Source organism: Acipenser ruthenus, chromosome 1 (assembly GCF_902713425.1).
Source record: "Acipenser ruthenus chromosome 1, fAciRut3.2 maternal haplotype, whole genome shotgun sequence".
Taxonomy (NCBI): Eukaryota; Metazoa; Chordata; class Actinopteri; order Acipenseriformes; family Acipenseridae; genus Acipenser; species Acipenser ruthenus.
Window position 1 is genome coordinate 82,881,967 of NC_081189.1, and position 21,044 is coordinate 82,903,010.

Here is a 21,044-nt window from a genome sequence, read left to right on the forward strand (position 1 = left end):
TGTGGTATACTTAGCATTAAAGTATAATACTGCTCCAATATTATTTGTAAAATGTAGACAGTCCCTAAATGGTTTGTAATTGTTAGATGGTCCCCCAAACAGTAAGCAGCAGTAAAACAAAAAATGGCTGTCGGCATATACCTGTGTTCAAGTTTAATGAACAAGTTTAGCATATACCCTGGACTCTAAGTGAATACATCACAACTTTGAACTGTGCAGTAGAATTTGGGGGAACAGACCTTGCGCAAATACAGTTAATGTGATTGGGGGACTTCTCGAGAATACAGAGGAAACTCAGAGCGTTTAACAGCTGTTAAATATATACTATATATAAAAAAAACAACGCAGCTGCAATTTTTTTGTAGCTGTTGACAGTATATGCAATAGGTATAACTTTTTTTTTTTTTTGTCGACAAGCCTACAACTTAATACACTGCAGTTGGTATCAGACGGCTGAATGAAAATAATATTAATAATGCATCCCCATTTAAATATTTTTATTTAAATTTTCCACATATATATATATATATATACACAGTACTGTGCAAAAGTTTTAGGCAGGTGTGAAAAAATGCTGTAAAGTAAGAATCCTTTCAAAAATAGACATGTTAATAGTTTATATTTATCAATTAACAAAATGCAAAGTGAGTGAACAGAAGAAAAATCTTCATCAATTCTTCTAGGTACACTTGCACACAGTTTTTGAAGGAACTCGGCAGGTAGGTTGGCCCAAACATCTTGGAGAACTAACCACAGTTCTTCTGTGGATTTAGGCAGCCTCAGTTGCTTCTCTCTCTTCATGTAATCCCAGACAGACTCGATGATGTTGAGATCAGGGCTCTGTGGGGGCCAAACCATCACTTCCAGGACTCTTTTGTTCTTCTTTACGCTGAAGATAGTTCTTAATGACTTTCGCTGTATGTTTGGGGTCGTTGTCATGCTGCAGAATAAATTTGGGGCCAATCAGATGCCTCCCTGATGGTATTGCATGATGGATAAGTGCCTGTACTTCTCAGCATTGAGGAGACCATTAATTCTGACCAAATCCCCAACTCCATTTGCAGAAATGCAGCCCCAAACTTGCAAGGAACCTCCACCATGCTTCACTGTTGCCTGCAGACATTCATTCGTGTACCGCTCTCCAGCCCTTCGGCGAACAAACTGCCTTCTGCTACAGCCAAATATTTCAAATTTTGACTCATCAGTCCAGAGCACCTGCTGCCATTTTTCTGCACCCCAGTTGATGTAACTTAAAAAAGAGGATGGTGAGTAAGTAGATTCAAGAAACTGCACAGAGTCCTTTTCTTCAGTCAGTTGTTATGTTTATTGAAATATGCAGGGAGTCTGGTCCCAGGTACAGGACACAGAATACTCGTTCTTACAATTGTTGCATGACATTAAATACCCTTCTGCATAGGTGTCTCTCTCCTCCTCTTTCTCTGACACTTAACCAATAGAAAAGGTACAACTCATTATCATTATGTGTGTGTGTGTGTGTGTGTGTGTGTGTGTGTGATCTAGTGTGAAGATCTCTGAACTCAGTGCAGTCTTCAGACCCTAGTGCCCCAAAGGTCCATACATCTGTTTTTTGTCATCTTCCTTGTTCCTATCTCTAGACACTTTGATCTCAGTGGCACTATCTCTTTGGATCTCTCTGAAGTCTTAGAGCCTGGTTCTTTGGTCCCCTTGAAAATTAGCTTTATGACCCCGTCATAAACCAGCTGTATTTTCTAAGCAAAAACCTGTTAACTAGTTTTATACCCCAGTGGACTCCCGAAGAGCAAACTTCTTTCATGTCAGGGCTGGAGATCAAAGGACTTGTTTATACAGCCGTGTGCTGCTGGCCAGCCATTTGCTTCGACACAAAATAATCTTAACTTCTCTACCATATTGCAGCCTTCATCTATCACAGCAGTGCTTGCATTTTTGGAACTAACAGTTTTTTCTATCCAATGTTAAATCACTTTTCAGAAAAATAACATGAATACAGCCGTCATTCCTCATGCGTAGCAAACTGCTATTCAATACTTGTTCCATGTTTTCCAACACCAGTTCCTGTGTTTTCGTGCATAGTTGAGTCGCTTGGCCTTGTTTCCACGTCGGAGGTATGGCTTTTTGGCCGCAAGTCTTCCATGAAGGCCACTTCTGACCAGACTTCTCCGGACAGTAGATGGGTGTACCAGGGTCCCACTGTTTTCTGCCAATTCTGAGCTGATGGCACTGCTGGACATCTTCCGATTGCGAAGGGAAGTAAGCATGATGTGTCTTTCATCTGCTGCAGTAAGTTTCCTTGGCCGACCACTGCGTCAACGGTCCTCAACGTTGCCCGTTTCTTTGTGCTTCTTCAAAAGAGCTTGGACAGCACATCTGGAAACCCCTGTCTGCCTTGAAATTTCTGCCTGGGAGAGACCTTGCTGATGCAGTATAACTACCTTGTGTCTTGTTGCTGTGCTCAGTCTTGCCATGGTGTATGACTTTTGACAGTAAACTGTCTTCAGCAACCTCACCTTGTTAGCTGAGTTTGGCTGTTCCTCACCCAGTTTTATTCCTCCTACACAGCTGTTTCTGTTTCAGTTAATGATTGTGTTTCAACCTACATATTGAATTGATGATCATTAGCACCTGTTTGGTATAATTGTTTAATCATACACCTGACTATATGCCTACAAAATCCCTGACTTTGTGCAAGTGTACCTAGAAGAATTGATGCTGTTTTGAAGGCAAAGGGTGGTCACACCAAATATGGATTTGATTTAGATTCTGTTCACTCACTTTGCATTTAGTTAATTGATAAATATAATCTATTAACATATCTATTTTTGAAAGCATTCTTACTTTACAGCATTTTTTCACACCTGCCTAAAACTTTTGCACAGTACTGTATACATATACACAGAGAGAGAGAGAGAGAGAGAGAGAGAGAGAGAGAGAGAGAGAGAGAGAGAGAGTGGACAAAGCCGACATAGACTGCACAATTTTGTGTTGGGTGTTTTAAATATTACTTAAACGTCTCCGAGACGGCTCAGTAGCGGCATTTGTGTGTGAAAGTGGTATTAGAACCACCTGTGTTTTATATCCCAAACATTTACCACAAGGGGGCAGCAGAGTCTTTTTTTTTTAAGGCAGCCTGGTAGTGAGTGAGCTGGTACCCTCTTTGCCACAGACCATTCACTGCTTAGTTGTAAAAAGGGCACCAGTTTTCCTGCACTTTGCACCTGCATGTTTGACATCCGTGTCCTTGTTCACTTTTTTTTTTTTTTAAAGCACAAACTTTGCTTAATCACACTGCTACTACTATGCTGACCTAGTTAAGTATAGCTTTGATGAACTGTTGGGATGCAAGTTTTTACACAGTATGCTGAAATGTTAGATTTTGGATCGGCAAATGTATTGTCTTTTTATTTGTTTATCTGAAAAACATTAAATCACATTTTGCAGCTGATAAAGACATACTACATTTGGATACTAACTTAATCAGACCCATTGAATTATTGTTGTACTGGTGGAAACCATTTTATTCAGTACCCTATGTGTTGAAGAGGGTGTTAGGCGCGCGACAGGCTCCTCGAGCTCGCGCTAAGTGCAGTGAGTTGAGGGCTGGAAGGCACGAGAAATCAGCGCGTGCAGAAGAACAGAAGCAGCAGTGCTGGAATACAGACGGAGACGATAGCACTGGGATAACTAACACAAGGAGAGCAAGGTGATATTTCATGACACTGACTATGAATGCATAGACCTATGCAGTTTTGATAAAGGTTTTATTTGTATTTATTCCCTTTGGCCGATAAGCTGTGGAAGGTACAGCTATTCTCTCACAATGTTTTTTTTGTCTTCCCTGTGTGTTGCAGATGCTGAACACAGCCTTGTGTATTATTTGTGCAGTCGCCTGCAGTCAGTTTCTCGGAGCAGCGAGCAGGTCGGACAACGGTAATTTTCTGGATGATAAATGGCTCATTGGACACTGGGACAAATTTCGAGACGTAAGTGCCATTTGAAATTTAATTTATTTTTGTTTTCAGCTTGTTTTGTTTCTTTAGAATTAGAAGAATAATCTTTAAAAATTAATTGAATTGATGCATTAATTCTACACATGCATCAGAAGTTAAAATATAAATAAATATTGACGGGGCGATATCTTTTCTTTCTTGGCAGCGACATACTTATGGTTGTGTGGTAGCTACAAACCCAAGATTTATATTCATTCCATGTTTCATATAATATTATTTAAACCTACTGTATTTAGGTTATACAATACGTCAGTCTTGCTAGACAGTTTTAAATCAATGGTCCCAAAACGAAACATGACTAAATACTGTAACTCAGAAGAATCAGCAGTGATGGCTTTTATGCATAATTATCTATAATTATGTATGTTCTGAAAATTAAATGTCCAAGCATCGTTTAAATACAATTCAAATTGTATTATGGGTGCAATAGTAACAAATACAAGTTGAGGAGTGGGAGAGCCCACTCATGTCAGTATCAGGGGGGGGGGGGGGGCTGAAACTTATTACCAATGTTAGCATTAGGTGATCTCTTTAATGAATGCTCATGGTGGCAACATGCAACTAATCCTTTATTTTATGTTCCTGAGCCAACCTTGCTTCCCCAGTAATAAATAAATAAATAAATAAATAAATAAATAAATAAATAAATAAAAACATAAGATAGTCAAATAGTTGTGGATTTGTTATCAATATTCTCCTTTATCAGGCTTAAAATGTGTCTAAAGGCACCTTTTTTGGTAAATGAAAGATCTGTATACAGCTTCTACACAGCTTGTGTTAGTTTCAGGATTTGACAAGGGGTCAGACTTTCTGGATAATCTTAGTCAGTAATCATAATGAGCTGCAAATAAAAAGGTCCATTGTTCTATTTAGTATTGTACTGTGTAGTTGTATCAGATTTACCAGATTGACATGCTTGCCTTGATGCAGAGGATTGCAGTGAAATGTTGGTTTCTTGGTTAGCAGTTGTCATGTTATAACCATCATCCATTATCTATTTTTCTTTTTCTAATATAATACTAACCTAGTGATTTCAGTACACAAAGATATTTCTGTCGTTGTTGATTAGTACACAGTTTATTTATTTTTACTTCAAAACTCTTGCTGTCTATTATATTTAGCTTTTTGGGAACTGTAATGTTAAACAGTCAATAAAATAATTAGTATTAGTCTGCAAACATTTTTCATATAAACTTATTGGCACAGTAATTTATAATCAGTGTGTTCCTTACTGGATGGTAAATGGCTCAGAGTCCTGCGCAGGTCCGATTTTTACGACCCGCTTTTGACCTGTATCTACTAGTACTACAGGACCCGACCCGTAGCCGCAACCAGCTGCAATACTATCATCTTACCCACGACCCAACCCGCATATATATGACCTGCAACCCGACCGAACCTGAAAGTACGTTGTCCATATTAGCACATCTTTGTACATGTGCAAAGTTATTATGTACTCCCTCCTCTGTAACTCCCTCCCGAGAGCTGAAACAGGAAAGACTGTTTTTTTAGATAACCACGATAAAAAAAATAAAAAAAATAAATGTACACATAAAATGAGTAGGTTCAATTAAAAATTTGTTATCGTTTTTTTTTTAAATCGTTTAAGTATACAGTGTATATATATATATATATATATATATATATATATATATATATATATATATATCGATATATAAAGGAGCATATTTAAACGTGTGGATCTTTTTAGCATGCTTTTTTGGGCTTGCTTTGCTTCCATTGAAATGTACAATTGCAATCATTACCTCACAAAAACAATAATTATTCAGCTTTAGGTATATTATTATTATTACTTTTTTCAGCTCTCAAACGTTCTCAGGTGAATGTGTTTAGTTAACTACGCCCCATTGAATTATGTTGCTTGTCTGCTGGGCAATATGACTGGCATGTAATCTAATCAATGAATATGTGTAAAAGTTAGAAACGGTTCTTTATTGGCTGATTTCTTCAGACCAGCAAAAATGATGTGGGAAGGAGGAGGGAGCATGGAGCATGACGGAGAGAGGAGGGAGTTTCAGAATACAGTGATTCAGAGGAGGGTTTCAGAGGAGGGAGGAGAGAGCACATAATGACTCCTTTTTGCCTGATGTACGAAGATATCCTAATATGGACACCGTATTATGCAAGTATTAGTCCTTTACCTACTACCCGCGTCGACTGGCTCTCTCACGCTCTCACATTCACACACAGATTCTCCACAGATTGTTTATACAATAGGCTATACAGCATGATAGCGTTCTCTAGTGGTCTGGATATATTTTAATATTGTAACATATTAACTATCTCTACTTACTTTACTATAAAATACCTGTCTTCCTTTCGTACCACCAGTTGAAAGGGAGCTACCCCTATGCTTTCGTAGAGATGTACCAGTTTTGTGGCTGTCCTTCACAAACACATGATGACAGGCTTTACAAGCAACGAATCCAGTCACATGTTCATTATTTTCATTCACTATGGCTTGGTTTACATGCACTTGAAAATCAACTCTACAGTCATGACTGTGTGACGTTGTCACGCGAAAACATCATGAAACAGCAAAAGAACGTCCTTTGGTCAGCTCGACTTTAAGGGCAGGGTCAATCGCTTTCTCAAGATACAAATAGCTGTAAAAACCCATGTAAGCCGGAGCAGGAATCGTACTTGTGGCTCACGAGGTTTCAGTAGTCAAGATCCTGTTTTTCTGACTTGATATCAGGTAATCTCCAGCAGAAAGGCCACACAAAACATAGACACCCCCCCAACACACACACACACTGTACATTTATGGACTACTTCAACCGCCGGTACATTTTAAACACCATCAATATTAAAATGAAAGACAAACTGTCGGATACAACTCAATTTTTTTTCAAGCACATCATATCAAACATCTGCACAGCCGAAACACTGTATTTAAATGAACAATTAAACATAAAAGGGTTTTATTTTCTAACTTACCACATATTAAGCACTACTTCAAAAAATGAAAAACTATAATAAATTAAACATTTCAAAAGAAACTAGTGTGTAAACAGGTATATGCACATACAAAACTGTAAAAACAAAAGTAGTTTTTAATCTAAAACGAAAGTAACATATGATTTATCTTGCATGTGTGTCACTCGCAGCACAGAATCCAGGTTGAGATGCTGCAGCCTGTTGCTTTCTGGTTGAAATGTTTCAGCTGAAGCGCTGTGGCTCGCTTCAAGATGAAGATTTATTAATCTGCATTAGTATGGACGATTTTTTTTCCTAAATCAGAACTCATAGCAACGCGTTTCCTGAAAAGTACGGCACACAGGTTGTGAGGAAAACTGTCATGACTTGTGCATGTAAACGCCTCCTGTGATTCCAAAAAAATTCCACATATCTGATTTACCTCTTGAACTATTAGCCACTACATGATATAAACCCTGCGCTATCTTTTGTTTCACCTTGTCCACAGACATTTTTAATATTGCCAAGCAGACGTGATAAAAGGACCTTGCGACATATCAAACAAGCGGCAATACAAACCGAGAACACTACTTAATCAGCTGACTCCTCCCTAATCGCCTCCTGCTTTAGTGCAGGAAATTCCGGTACATTTACCTTCCCCGTTATTTGGCAAAGGGTTACAGACGAGTACGCTGAAAGGACAGAAAATGTTTCAGGTGATTCAAATTCAGACTCGAAAATTACATTTATTTTGACCTGCACCGGTACCGTGAAAAAGTTCACATTCTGACCCGAACCCAACCCACCTTTGCGGGTCACCCGCTGACAACCGCGGGTACCCTGCCCAATGCAGGACTCTAAAACGGCTGACAAGAGTGGTAGAGACAAAACCAAGTGTGCTCTAAAACAATCTCATGCATGGAGAACATAGACCTATGTCTGTGTCATCTTTCAAGTAACTGTGATGCGTTTGATGTGTTTTGTATCATTGAAACTCAGAAATGCCAAACTCTAAGTTGAGTAAACAGGCAATTACTCACAAGTACAGAGTGCTGTATTTCACTCAAGCCACACACTAAGGTAGTTTCTCTTTCTTTGAGAAGTTGCATTGGATTCTGTATACTGTAAATATGTGTAAGACTCTAAAATAGGTACTAGTCTACTGTAGACCTTTTTAGAACACATTTCAAGCGAGTGTATTTCGTGCATACTGAATGTAAGACATTTGGGGAGAAGTGATCAACATTTAGCATTTTTACTTGATACAGAATGGCAGGTTGTCTGACTTTATTTCAAATATGCCTAGAGTCTAAAAAACTATTTTGCTAAAGCACTGTGACCTACTGTACTGCATGTACTGTACTGTATTGCAACACATCTGTTTTAGTATGTTTTTGTTAAAAATGCTATGAAAAGCAGTGTCACAAAGACGGCTGCAGTGGGTGATGTCAGACCAGAAACAGGAAGTAACACACAGGACAGATGAGGTGAAATGATGAAGACGCCTGTTTGCGCCGGTTTATTATAAATAAAAAGGTTTTAACAAAACACAGGACACAGCACTTTAGCCAAAATAAACAGACAAACAAAACGGACTAACACTTAAACAAACGGTGGACGGACAGACAGACACACAAACACGGTGAGTAGAAAATAAACAAACAAGTATCGTGCTGGTCCTACCAGCACGCGATAGCAATTGTTATTACTTTATTTATCTTTAGTTCTCCTCCTCTCTCTCCCATTCACTATTCACCGAACACCCAACCCCGAGTGAGTGAAAACGTGCTGCTTTTATGCAGCTGTACTGAGACTCGATTGCTAATCAATCAATTGGAGTCTCGGTACAACTGCACATGAATTAATATAGTGTACTCCTGTGACCACACATTACATTTTAACCAGCACGTGAAGTGATTTGTGCCATCCTTGTGCCTAAATACAAATCTACATTTTTAAATACACGTGAAACACAGACCCGTTTATATCCCGTGTACCAATGACTATACACCAACATTTACACACGCAACATACAACATATAACACACAAATGCACACAGGGGCGGGGCACATTGCCACAAGCAGATACACACTGCACGGTACTAGAAAAGTAAATTAAATGTTTGCAGGCTGTTTCTGGATCAGAGGACATTAGCTATAATATAGTTACACTTTTATATAAAGTTGTGACCCTCATAATACTAACACCATTTATTTGTTTTAAGTATTGTGGTACCGTTATTATGAGCAATGTTTTTTCTTTATTTTTTATATTACAGCATCAGCATATTGTACTTGAATACAAAATCATTTAGTAAAACCAGAAACGAACTATAATAATAATACAAAAACAATCTGTTGGAAAGAGGAAATGTGAGTCAACATGAACACAATAGTTTTCTGGTTAGTAATATTAGTATATAATAAGGCTGAGGCGATGCATCAATTTATCGATGCATCATATCGTTTGACAACTATCGATAGTCAAGCCTTTGCATCTTTTTGTGTAAAGGGTTTAAGCAAAGGAAAGCATTTTTTTTTTAATTAAATTTGGAATCAGCAATTATTTTTTGCATTAAGCGCAGAGCTTCTCTGCTCACCTCAGGTCTGACTCGCTGAATCTGCATGCAATTGAGCTCACCACCTCCCCTCTGCCCCACCCCCTGTGAGTGTTTAGTGATGGGATTGCATCTGTGCAGGAGTCTTCAAAGTAACAGAGCAAGTTAAGGGTGTTGTGCTAGAATTACAAATACTGCATCGACCGAGCTACAATGCCTTCCGATGTTTGGCAATTATTTTCTAAAGTAAGAAACTGCAAGAAAGAGAAGTAAAGAAAGCAATGTTTGGGATACTCCGGTAACACAACTAATTTGCGTGACCATTTAATGAGATGCAGAGGTCGTGCTAGCATTTAAAAATATGCATTTGTAAAAAGCATACCATCTCAAAATCTGCCTTTTCAACCATAATAACACTTGCATTTTTACACATTGCATCAACATAGTTATATTATTTTCCAGTGTAACTGTCAGATTAACAAAGTTAACATGCAAAACAGTACAAACGTTTTCTTTTGAAAATCCCCCATTCACAACATAAAAATCAGTGTTGTAGAACATGTACCAATGTCTCTGCGGGTAGCTGTCAACATCATAACTACCGTATTACTTCGAATTAACGCCGCCCTTGAATTAACGCCTCACTCAGATATCAGCTTTTTAATAGACGCCGCCCTCGAATAAACACTGCTCTCAATAAAGAAATGTAAAGAGTTTTAACATTACTTCCCTTGATTTAAATTCAACACTTTTCACAATATATCCGAGCATCTTGTTGGCCTTTTTTATAGCTTCCCCACATTGTCTAGATGAAGACATTTCTAAGTCAACATAAACTCCTAGATTCCTTCTTCAATTTCAATATCTCCCATATGATATTTATAATGCACATTATTGCCTGCGTGCAGTACATTACACTTTTCTCTATTAAATGTCATTTGCCATGTGTCTGCCCAGTTCTGAATGCTGTCTAGATCATTTTGAATGATCGTTATTGCTGCAAGTGTTTGCCACTCCTCCTATTTTTGTGTCGTCTGCAAATGTAACAAGATTTCTTACTATATCAGAATCTAAATCATTAATGTAGATTGGGAATAGCAGATGACCTAATACTGGTCCCTGTGGTACAGCACTGGTTACCTTGCTCCATTTTAAGGTTTCTCCTCTAATCAGTACTTTCTGTTTTCTACATGTTAACCACTCCCTAATCCATGTGCATGCATTTCCTTGAATCCCTACTGCGTTCAGATTGAGGATTAATCTTTTATGCAGGACTTTGTCAAAAGATTTCTGGAAATCTAAATAAACCATGTCATATTCTTTGCAGTTACCCATTGTCGATGTTGCATCCTCAAAAAAATTAAGCAGGTTAGTTAGACACGATCTCCCTTTCCTAAAACCATGCTGACTGTCTCCCAGGATACTGTTACCATATAGGTAATTTTCCATTTTGGATCTCCTCCTTTGTAAAAACTTGTGAAAAGTAATCATTTAATATATTTGCTATTTTTTTTCTTCGTCTTAGACATTTAACCTCCTCTTGAATGTTCTCTTGCTGTTATAAGATTGGAAAAAACATTTTGGAATTGGTTTTAGCCCCCTTAGCAATGTTCATTTCTATCTCTCTCTTGGCCTTTCTAATGTCCTTTTTAACTTGTGTTTGCAGTTCTAAGTACTCTTTCTGTGTACTTTGTTTTTGGTCACTTTTAAATGCTCTGTAAAGTGCCTTTTTTGGCTGAATATTTATTTTTTAGTTGATCTATTAAACCATTTTGGCCATTTTGTTTTAGATTTAGATTTGTCTACTTTTGGGATGTAATTCTTTTGCGCCTCTAGTACTACATTTAAAAAAAAAAAAAAAAAAAACAGCCATTTCAGTTTGCTAGGGCTGCAGACTTCCATGAATTGTGGGTGTGCCAGCTCCTCAAGCTCCTGTTCCTGTCTCATTTCCTGCAGCTCCATTTCTAGCATACTTACTAGTTTAAGCAAGTCCTGGATCGTGCGGCACTTTACACACACTTGGTTTAGCTCTGCTGGTTTTTCTCGGATTTCCCACATCATGCAGGTGTCACAGATTACTGGCTTGAAGACCATATTCAATTTTTTTTTTGGAAGTTTAGTTTAGCTTCTGCAGCTGTCAACCTGCTTTCAAACTGCTTCTAACTGCTCTGCACTTTTAAAACGATGCACTTCTCACATGATGTCGCTCCCACGCGGTCGCTGGAAGAACTGCCTTGCTTTGTTGTGTTCTGTTGTGCTGGTAGCTCAACTTTTTTACTGCTTTTTTCTTTCTAAATGCATGTTAAATGCATCATTTGAAATACAAGTCACATTTATTTTTTTTCCTAAACAAAATGAATGGCTGTTTTTATTTTATTTTCTGCTTCAGCATGGGGCCAGAAATTCAAGCTCCCGGACTTAATTTCTGTCAAAACCACAAGAAGAGCGCGTTGCAGACCTCCTCAACCTTGCCTGCTCACTGTCCTTTTTGGCTTGGTTCGCCGTTGTTTTCAAACTGCTGCAGGATTTCCTCTACCTTTCACAAGGCAAGACACCTGCAATGTTGACACGCCAATTTCTTTGCCACTGCAGCCTGAGAAACTACAGGAGACTCCAGCTCTTTCAGGAGTTCAACCTTCAGAGCCAGGGGTAAATCGGCTCGTTTTCGCTTCTCAGCCATGATGACAACTCGCAAATGACAGGTTTTCGCAAGTCACAGTGTAATCACTGCGCTGTGGGAACCTGTCTTGTTCTGAAAACCGATCTCCATTCATCATTTGAAAATACTGTATCCCAATTAAATGAAGTGAGGTCCCAATTAAACAACACAGATAGCATCGGGAAGAACTGTACTGTAGTCTTATGACTGGTGGACTGGAATTTTTGAAGAGACCACAGTATGTACTGATGTGAACCTATGCTGTGAACGACACAGGATGAATGCTGCTCATGGGCAAATAACTTTGTGATGCATACTCTTGTGAAAAGGTGTTCAGATATCCAAACAATTCTGAGGACTTCTGTGACAGACCAGCATGTTTAACTGAACAATAAACCTCCATACCAGAAGGCTGACTTCATTACATGGAACTGCATGGCTAAACAGTTGCAGAGAAGCCACTCATTACTGCAGGGGATGTATGTTAGTATATCGTACTTTTTCTTGTCAGAAGGACGAATTTGACTGCAGTGCCAACTACAGTACGATTTGATCAGCATTTAGTGAATTGCGGCTTCATAATGTTTTGGGCAGGCTTTTCTTTGTATGGTTTTGTTACAAACAGGAATCATCCTTCAGTCACAGCATAAAGCATAATATATACTGTATATGTTCATACAATAACCAATACAATAACCAATAAGATATTGTGACATTTAGACAACTTGGAACAGGTCCTTACTTGCCACAATGGCTTAAAGAATTTCTGAATTTCCAAAAACATGTATTTGAATGCAATAGAACCAACCTGGGGTGTGTTGGACATCTGTGTACTGGGCAACTACAACCCTGTAAACTCCAGAGACTGAGGCATGCTATTACTTACTGTAGAAGTTGAAGAGTGTTTCACTAGAAGTTGATCAGCACATGTCATGTGTACTTTAATGTATACTGCAACATTTTCATCTAAAAAAAAGACTGAATTATTCTTGTATTACTTAGAAAGAACTGAAACATCACCAAAAAGGCCTGAATGTAGCTGAGATCAGCAAAATACAATGTGTACGCACAGCGTTTCCGTTGACTAGTAATTACCCATCAGAGACCGTTTTAAAAGCTAGTTGACAGGCAGAGAATGAAGCCGCCCGTCAGTTTGACTGGCAGCAAAAGGTCTGTGATGGGCAGCTAGAAACATTGACTGTCACTAACAAGAGCAAATGAGTGAGCCTGTGGTGCACCTGTAGACTACACCCTTTAAAAGGCACAGGCAATTGAATGAGTGAGTGATTTGGCAGTTCCTGCCTTAGCGCATGCTTGTTAACAAAGCAAGTCATTGATAGGCCGATTCAATTCACGCCGTCTCCTTTCATTCCTCCTGTAGAGAAGGATTTGTTTCTTTTTGTTTTCATCCATGATTCTGATTGACAGTGCCTGGTGTGTTTGTTGAAATGAAAGCATAAAGTGCAGTTTATTTTAGTATTTTGATATAGATTTTTACGTGTTGTCTGTAGTCCAGATAGGTCAGTCAAGTCTTATGTAAGTTTGTACACCCTCTTATTATTTCAGTACAAAATGCTCTAATTCACACCGATGTTATACCTGTAGTTTTCAAGTATAAAATATTTGATATTTGAATTTGAAATTATAAAGTGAAAACAAATTGTTATAAACTATATTCTTACATTTCTGCTTAATTAAAAAATAAGGCTGATCGGTGAAAGGATTTTTTTTTTTTTACTTTTTCACATAGGCCTGTTTATTCTCCATAACGTATATGTGTATCACTTTAAGACTGGTGTCACATGAATGACTATGATGTTTTGTATTGTGACTCGCAGTTTTTCGTAGCTGTGGAGATATATATATATCACTTCATTAAGGCTGTTTTTTTATTAGGACCGGCAAAATTTAAATCTACACTCTCCATGCCTTTCCTTTGGTTCCTTTAAATAATAATAATAATAAAAAAACTCCCGCCCACTACGCAGCATGTACGTTTTCAGAGTAATAAGAAGGGACTAGAGGTAGGCTGCACTTCAGGATTTTGCTAGTTAAATTGTGAATTTAATTTAATTTTAAATAATGCCATCAGATGTTTGGAAGTTTTTTTTTTTTATTTTTACAAAAGAACAAAATAGAAAGGTAAAATGTTTGTGGAGTTTTAATGAGCATCTGTGGCAATACCACCAACCTGTGGGATCATTTAGTAAGACAGCACCCGACAAAATACGACAGCGGGAACACAAGTGAAAAACAAAAGGAAGCAACACCTTCAGTGACAGCTTATTTTGGAAAGAAAGTTGATCCAAAAAGTGTCAGAGCAAAAGAAATAACAGGCCTGATGGTGGATGTTGTCACACAAGATATCAGACCTGTTAGTATAGTAGAGGGAGCTGCATTTAAAAATCTGATTGCAGATCTTGCTCTGGGCTATGAAATGCCCTGTCGAAAGACAATCTCCAAATTCATTACTCTGGATCACGAATGTGTAAAGGAAAAGCTTAGACAGGATTCAAGTCAGGAGTGTAATTCAATGTCCATCACTACCGATGTATGGATAAGCATGACACAAGAAGTGTTTTTAACAGTCACCTGCCATTATATTAAGCAAAACTGGGAACTTGAGTCAAAAGTATTAGCGACACGAAAATTACACAAGAGACGCACAGCTGTGAATTTAGCAGAAGCAAGCAATCAGATAAACACAGAGTCTGAAGGGGCTACAAAAGTAATAGCTTGTGTTCATGACAACGCGGCCAACATGTGCAGAGCAATGTCTTTGCTTTCTGCAAGCGAGAGTGCTGTGTTACTTTTTGGTAGCGTGGCAAGTGTGAGCTGTGCAGGGCACAATATAAATCTCTGCATTCAGAAAAGCTTGGAGGATGTACGACAAGTCCATACGTTACTGGCAGCAGCAAGGAGACTGGTTGCACATTTTGAAAAGAGTGAGATGGCAACAAGCGCTTTAAATAGGAAACAAACAGAAATGCTGAACACAGAAAAGGCACCACTCAAGTTAATGCAGGACATACAAACAAGGTGGAACACGGTTTACTATATGTTTTGAATGCCTTCTTGAATTAAAATGGCCAGTTGTTGTTTTGTCAAACCCAGATTTGACCAAAAAGTCTGACGCAGCTACTTTAGGTCTCACGACTGAGCAGTGGAAGCTAATGGCTGAGCTACTACCTCTACTACAGCCATTCGAACTGGCTACAGTACTTTTAAGTACAGAGAAAAACATTACGGCTAGTTATTTGTACCCACTTGCAACAGGGATAAAACACAGTATGACTGAAGTTCCTGATGAAGAGGAGACACTGTCTTCTTCAAATTCAACTGATTTGCTAATTCCAGTTACACAGAGTTTGAGAGATAAGCTAGTGCAAGTTCTCAACAACAGCCTCATCATTCATCCAGCAATGCTGCTGCAGATTCTTGTGATGCTGGTGACATTTCTGATAATCATGAAAACAGCCCTGATGATAGTGAGGTAGAGCCAGATAAACCGATTGATCTAAGCCACCCACAACTAGTGCTAGACAGGATGTTTATGATGGAAGGACAGTGCACTGACAGCTCTTCTGACTCAGAGGAAAGTAATGAAGAACAAGCCTTGCGGAAAGAAGTAGTGCAATACATCAGCGAGAAGGCTAGTGATAAAGATACTGAGCCTTTGTAGTGGTGGAAGAACAATATGCATCACCCACGTCGCCTGGCCAAACTAGCTAAACGGTTTCTCAGTATCCCTGCCACCTCTACTCCATCTGAAAGGCTTTTTTCAGCAGCTGGTGCTACTGTGACAAGAAAACTTGCCAACCTTAGCCCTAGCCACATTGATATGCTGGTGTTTTTACATAGCAACCTTGCATAATGTGTTTGTTTTTCAACATGTTGCCTCATGTTAAAATTTGTTCATGTGACAACACAATTAAATAATGAGCACAGTTTTCAGGAAACAATAATTGTTTTTGCTCACTTAAGAAAAGGTTCAATATTTTTGTAATGCTAAAAAAAGATTTTTGCTCCACTTGTTCAGCAAACAGCAAAAATTCCAAGTAGGTTGAAGTGACAAGAATTATTAAGTTTTATAATTGCTTTCCAAAAATTCAGGAGCAAATTTTTTACTGTAGTTATTTGTGTGAGAAAGCATTTTCTGATTTAAAAAAACTGTAAAAAAAAAAAAAAAAAAAAAAAGAAGAATGTTATGTGTTGTTGTCTGAGTGAGACTTGCTATTTTAGATAGAGACCATCAACAGAGTAAGACAACTAAACTAGTACAGGAGATAATGTTACAGAATATCATCTACTATATAGTGGGGGTGCCTTTTCTGCATTACTAAATGAAAAAAAATAAAATGAATCGAAATTAACAGATTAATTGATGAATCGAAATTATTAATCGTATTCGTGTCGATTATTTAAATAATCGCTCAGCACACCTCTAATATATATATATATATATATATATATATATATATATATATATATATATATATATATATATATATACACATACATACATACATATTATATATATTGTGGTAACGCGACTGGTGGTCAAGGCTGGCCAGTGGCAGAAATAGCAACCCAGACACAGTAACTGTAGTTAAGCGCCTCGGTGCACTTTTATTCACACAGAGAAACTAAATCAAAACACAGGAACAAAATAATAATTTGAACAAAACACTACACACAGAAATCTTCAAACTAATCAAAACAAAACAGCACCCAAGCACAGCCATCACGGTACCTTTCTCACACAGTCTTCTCTCTTAAGCCCGGGACAGACAGGCGCAGTGTGTCACGCAAGGTATTTTGATGCCTGTATCGCTTCCATTGCTTTCATATGGTGTTGGACAGATCAGTGCAGGATAACACCACTAGTCCCGCTGTGACGCTGAGCAGTGCTGCTCAAATTGAATCCAGAGCGATTTATTTCTGCCTGCCGCGCGGTACAGTCGGTGGATTAACCAATCACAGCCAAGTGGTGACAACACGTGCTTGGCAGGAAAAATCATGAATGAAACTGTTGTCTTGTTGAGGTGTCCAAGCACCCTGAAGTGTTTGATCCCTCCCATATTTCATACAAGGACAGGCAGGTCAGTATTTTATACATTGCCCCTGATAAGCAACCTTCCTGTAACCAATTTGATATTGTTATCACATTTTACCTTTTTTGTATTATTTCTGTAGTTCAGTACTCTTTTTTACTAAATAACTGTCTGTAAAATGATGTATTTTCTAACACTTTAGTAGTAGGCTACAACATATTTTATATTTCTTTGCTAAGTTGATCGCTCATTTCATGCACTTGTGTATTTGACAGAAAAACAACTGCGATAACAAACCAGTGTTTTTATTTAGTAGATTACATGGGGGGCACTACAGCTATTGCTAAATGTTTTGCATCACACCCTATAGAACTATAGAATTAATAATATTACGTTAACATATTGAATTACTTATCACTTTGTAGTTTTCCTAAAATTGAAAAATGTGACATTTCAGAATCTTTTTGTAGTTTCTTTGATTGCATGATGTTAAGTAAAATATTGAAATTATGTTCATATATATATTTTGTATTTATTTATTTATTTTTTTTTTAATTGTCTTGTTTTAATTTTAGGTGATGCAAAACATTTGGCCATATATGTAAATTATATTCAGGTACATAGCCTACGGTGTGGCACTGACAACTACTGTACTGTGCAATTCAATATTGTAAGAAAAGTCAGTTGCGTAGTGCATACTGCTTCTGTGTGCCCTGGTGCAGACTAGCGGTATCGCACCGTGAAAACGCCCAGCGGTGCTGCACCTGTCTGCTTTACTCTCCTTCTCTGCTCCACACTCTCCTACACAACCCACACCAAACATTAATTCCTTTGTTCTTTTATTAGGTGTGACCAGGGGTAATTGGCAACCAGTCATTCCATTACCACCTGGCCACATTCCACACTTTTCAATAAAACAAACACAGTTCAATTAAACAGTTTAACAATCCCCAAACCAATTAAACTATTACTTATACCTGTGGCTGTACATTTCTTAGTGTGCAAATCTTGTCTTTTACGTACTTGCTTTTAAAATGAATTAGCTTTAATGAATTAATTCATGAAAAATGAATTGTTGATTGCTACGCTAAGTTTATGGGATGCTAACGTTTCTTTTTATTAAGTGGTGTTTTATTTTATGTGAAACTAGTGTGCCTTGTAGTGGATCAAGATTAATTATGAAGGAGATTCTAGAAACTTAGAAAGGTGTACCGGTACACATCGTCAATGTGATACAATCGTGATGCAATTAAATACGATTTGTGCTCTGTAAGCTGGTTCTTTTTATGTTTGTAAACAAATGTCAATGCATGACAAAGACTAAATACATGTGGGAAAGTGTATTTATTTAACACTAGGACGACCAAGGTGGTCATTTTGACCATTTTTGGAATTTAAATTTAAATTTCGGTGCATGTGTTTAAGATCCTGAGCTGTGTTTTCCTAAATATATGTACTAATTACCCTGACAAAGAAAGAATTGCGTATCTGCAAAAATTAGGGAGATAAAATACTGTCATACATATTCCGACTGCTACATATAAAACATATTTTAACAATGAAATGTTGCGGTATTATTTGTATTTATCAGTCGATACTCGCCGCCATGTATTGAAGTTTAATTATATCAGTCTGCATTCCTCAAGTGAGCGGTCTTCTGACATTTCTGTTGTTTCAATGAGCCTCCTGATAGCCCATCAATCAGCCTTGACAGCTCACCCGGCGCCTGGCTGTCTGTCTGCACTCTGGTTACTATATAAGTCACTCGTTTTTCTAAGAAATTCATTATTACCCCAGTACACATTGAAAATGGATTACGAAAGACGCAGGACAGCAAAGCATTGTTTGGAATTACTGCAAAGTTTACCAAACAATGATTCTGATGCAGCAGAGACAGACAGTGACGAATCTGGCTCTGAAGCAGACTGGGTTTGTGCAGTGACAGTAAGGAGGATGCCAGCGAAGTGCCAGGACCAAGTGTGTGAAGAAGGCACAGGAGATCACGTGGAAGAAGAAGCAATCCTGTGGCAGCCCCTGCAAGGATGCCAGCCACTTTACCTGCATCATCCCCTGCACCTGATTCAGCCGCTAATTTTGCCTGAGGCAGTCACTTCTCCGGCGGTAGCGCCAGCACCACCTGGCACTCGAGGCTGGTAATGATGGCACTGTTTGGAACACTGTAAATCCTGGTGTTGAAGCTGCAGGTAGAAGGGGTGAACATACTATTTTGAGGGAAGTTCCAGCGCCCACGGCATATGCAAAACGCAACATTGATGAGAGCGCATTGAGTGCTTTTCGCCTGTTTCACCACATACAATGTTGCATTGAAGCAGAAGCCCACTGACAACTACAAGATGATCCCTGGTCAATGCCCTTGGAGGAATTAGAAACATTCATTGCACTAGTATATGCCCGTGGAGCATTTGGAGCCAGAAGCCTGAGTTACAGTTGATAGCTTTGCCAAATGCGCAAAGACAGTCTGCTGTAAGTGCACTGCATATTTTGAAAAGCACAGGATCTGTATGATTTGTGCCAGCACTAAGACTTTCTGTTCAAACGTTTAATTATTCATGTAATTTTGATTATAGTATGTCTGTGTATAAACATAGCTTTGGTTGCATATATGCGCTTTGTTATGTAGGCAGTAAAAACCCATTTATTAAAAAAAAAATGTTGATACTTATTTACATTGTTTCAGTTGTACAGTTTTGTATGTACATGGTATACCTGTATATACACACATTTAAAAAAATTGATTATTTGATTTTTTACCATTTTTGGAGGATGCTCGGTATGTAAAATGTCTGTATATAAACACATTTTTGTTCAAATGTCCGCTTATTTACAATGTTTTGGTTGTTTAGATGCTTTATATGACATTCCTCTATAAAACTACGACTTATATTCAATTGTTTGTCCTTTCATTATAATATTTATGTTTTTAATACGCCGGTCAAATTGACCACTCATGGTTGTTCTAGGTGTGTGTGTGTGTAAAAGCAGTCATTCTAGTGTGAAAGGGTATTTAGTGTGACGGTATAACTATGGTTAAATGGTTAACCGATAGAAGTCAAATAGTTTAAACAGATTTTTTATTAAACGATATTTACATCCCTATTTAAAACGCTATATTACATTTTTATTTATTTATTTATTTATTTATTTTACTGTTATTTACTGGACATACACAATCCATCGATTGTGAAACTATTAAAACATTAAGACTGACAAATACGTTTATAATAGCAATTAAATGCTTATATATGAGATTATCTGTACAATATTTTATATTTTTTAAAAATAAAATACAGCATGTAAATCACATGTCAATGTGTTTATGTATTAATTTATTTATGTACTTATTTTTCACTGAGAGTAGTGCAGGGAAAGAATGTTGCTGTCCAAAAAAAAAAAAGCCATTAGGGTATGAAACCAGGTTCATCCTACGACAGCAGTGTTCCAGTTAGCCATCATGGGACAAGATGTAGATGAGGAAAAATAGCTGTAGAATGCTCTTCACTGTTTTAAAACACAAAACAAAAAACATATTTTGTGTGCAGAATTTGATGGCGCCTACTGTAAATATTGTGTGCATTTTGATAGAAAAACAGTAAAAAAAAAAATGCAGAGAAACTTGACAGGTTATACACATCCTTTATAAATCTGGGGTTCAGCAGTTACAAAACTGAAAGAACGTCAAGAAAAATCAGCAGTAATAGTTGGAAATGAATTTGTGTCTGTGATGCGAACAACCTAAAACACCTGTACATCAGGAGTTGAATTCAGCTTATAGAGAAAGAGTGGAAAAAACAGAATCTATTTTTAT

General features: G+C 37.8%; 1 protein-coding gene across 1 annotated transcript in view; it reads left to right on the forward strand.

Annotated features, from left to right (window-relative positions):
* Positions 1-3,271: 3,271 nt before the first annotated feature.
* Positions 3,272-21,044, forward strand: part of LOC117420721 (testican-3-like) — a 98,464-nt gene continuing 80,691 nt past the window's right edge. Inside the window, exons 1-2 of the mRNA XM_034034287.3 lie at positions 3,272-3,700; positions 3,849-3,980. Of these exons, the coding sequence (XP_033890178.3) occupies positions 3,849-3,980 (132 nt within the window). The 5' untranslated portion in view covers positions 3,272-3,700. The remainder of the gene's footprint in view (positions 3,701-3,848; positions 3,981-21,044) is intronic.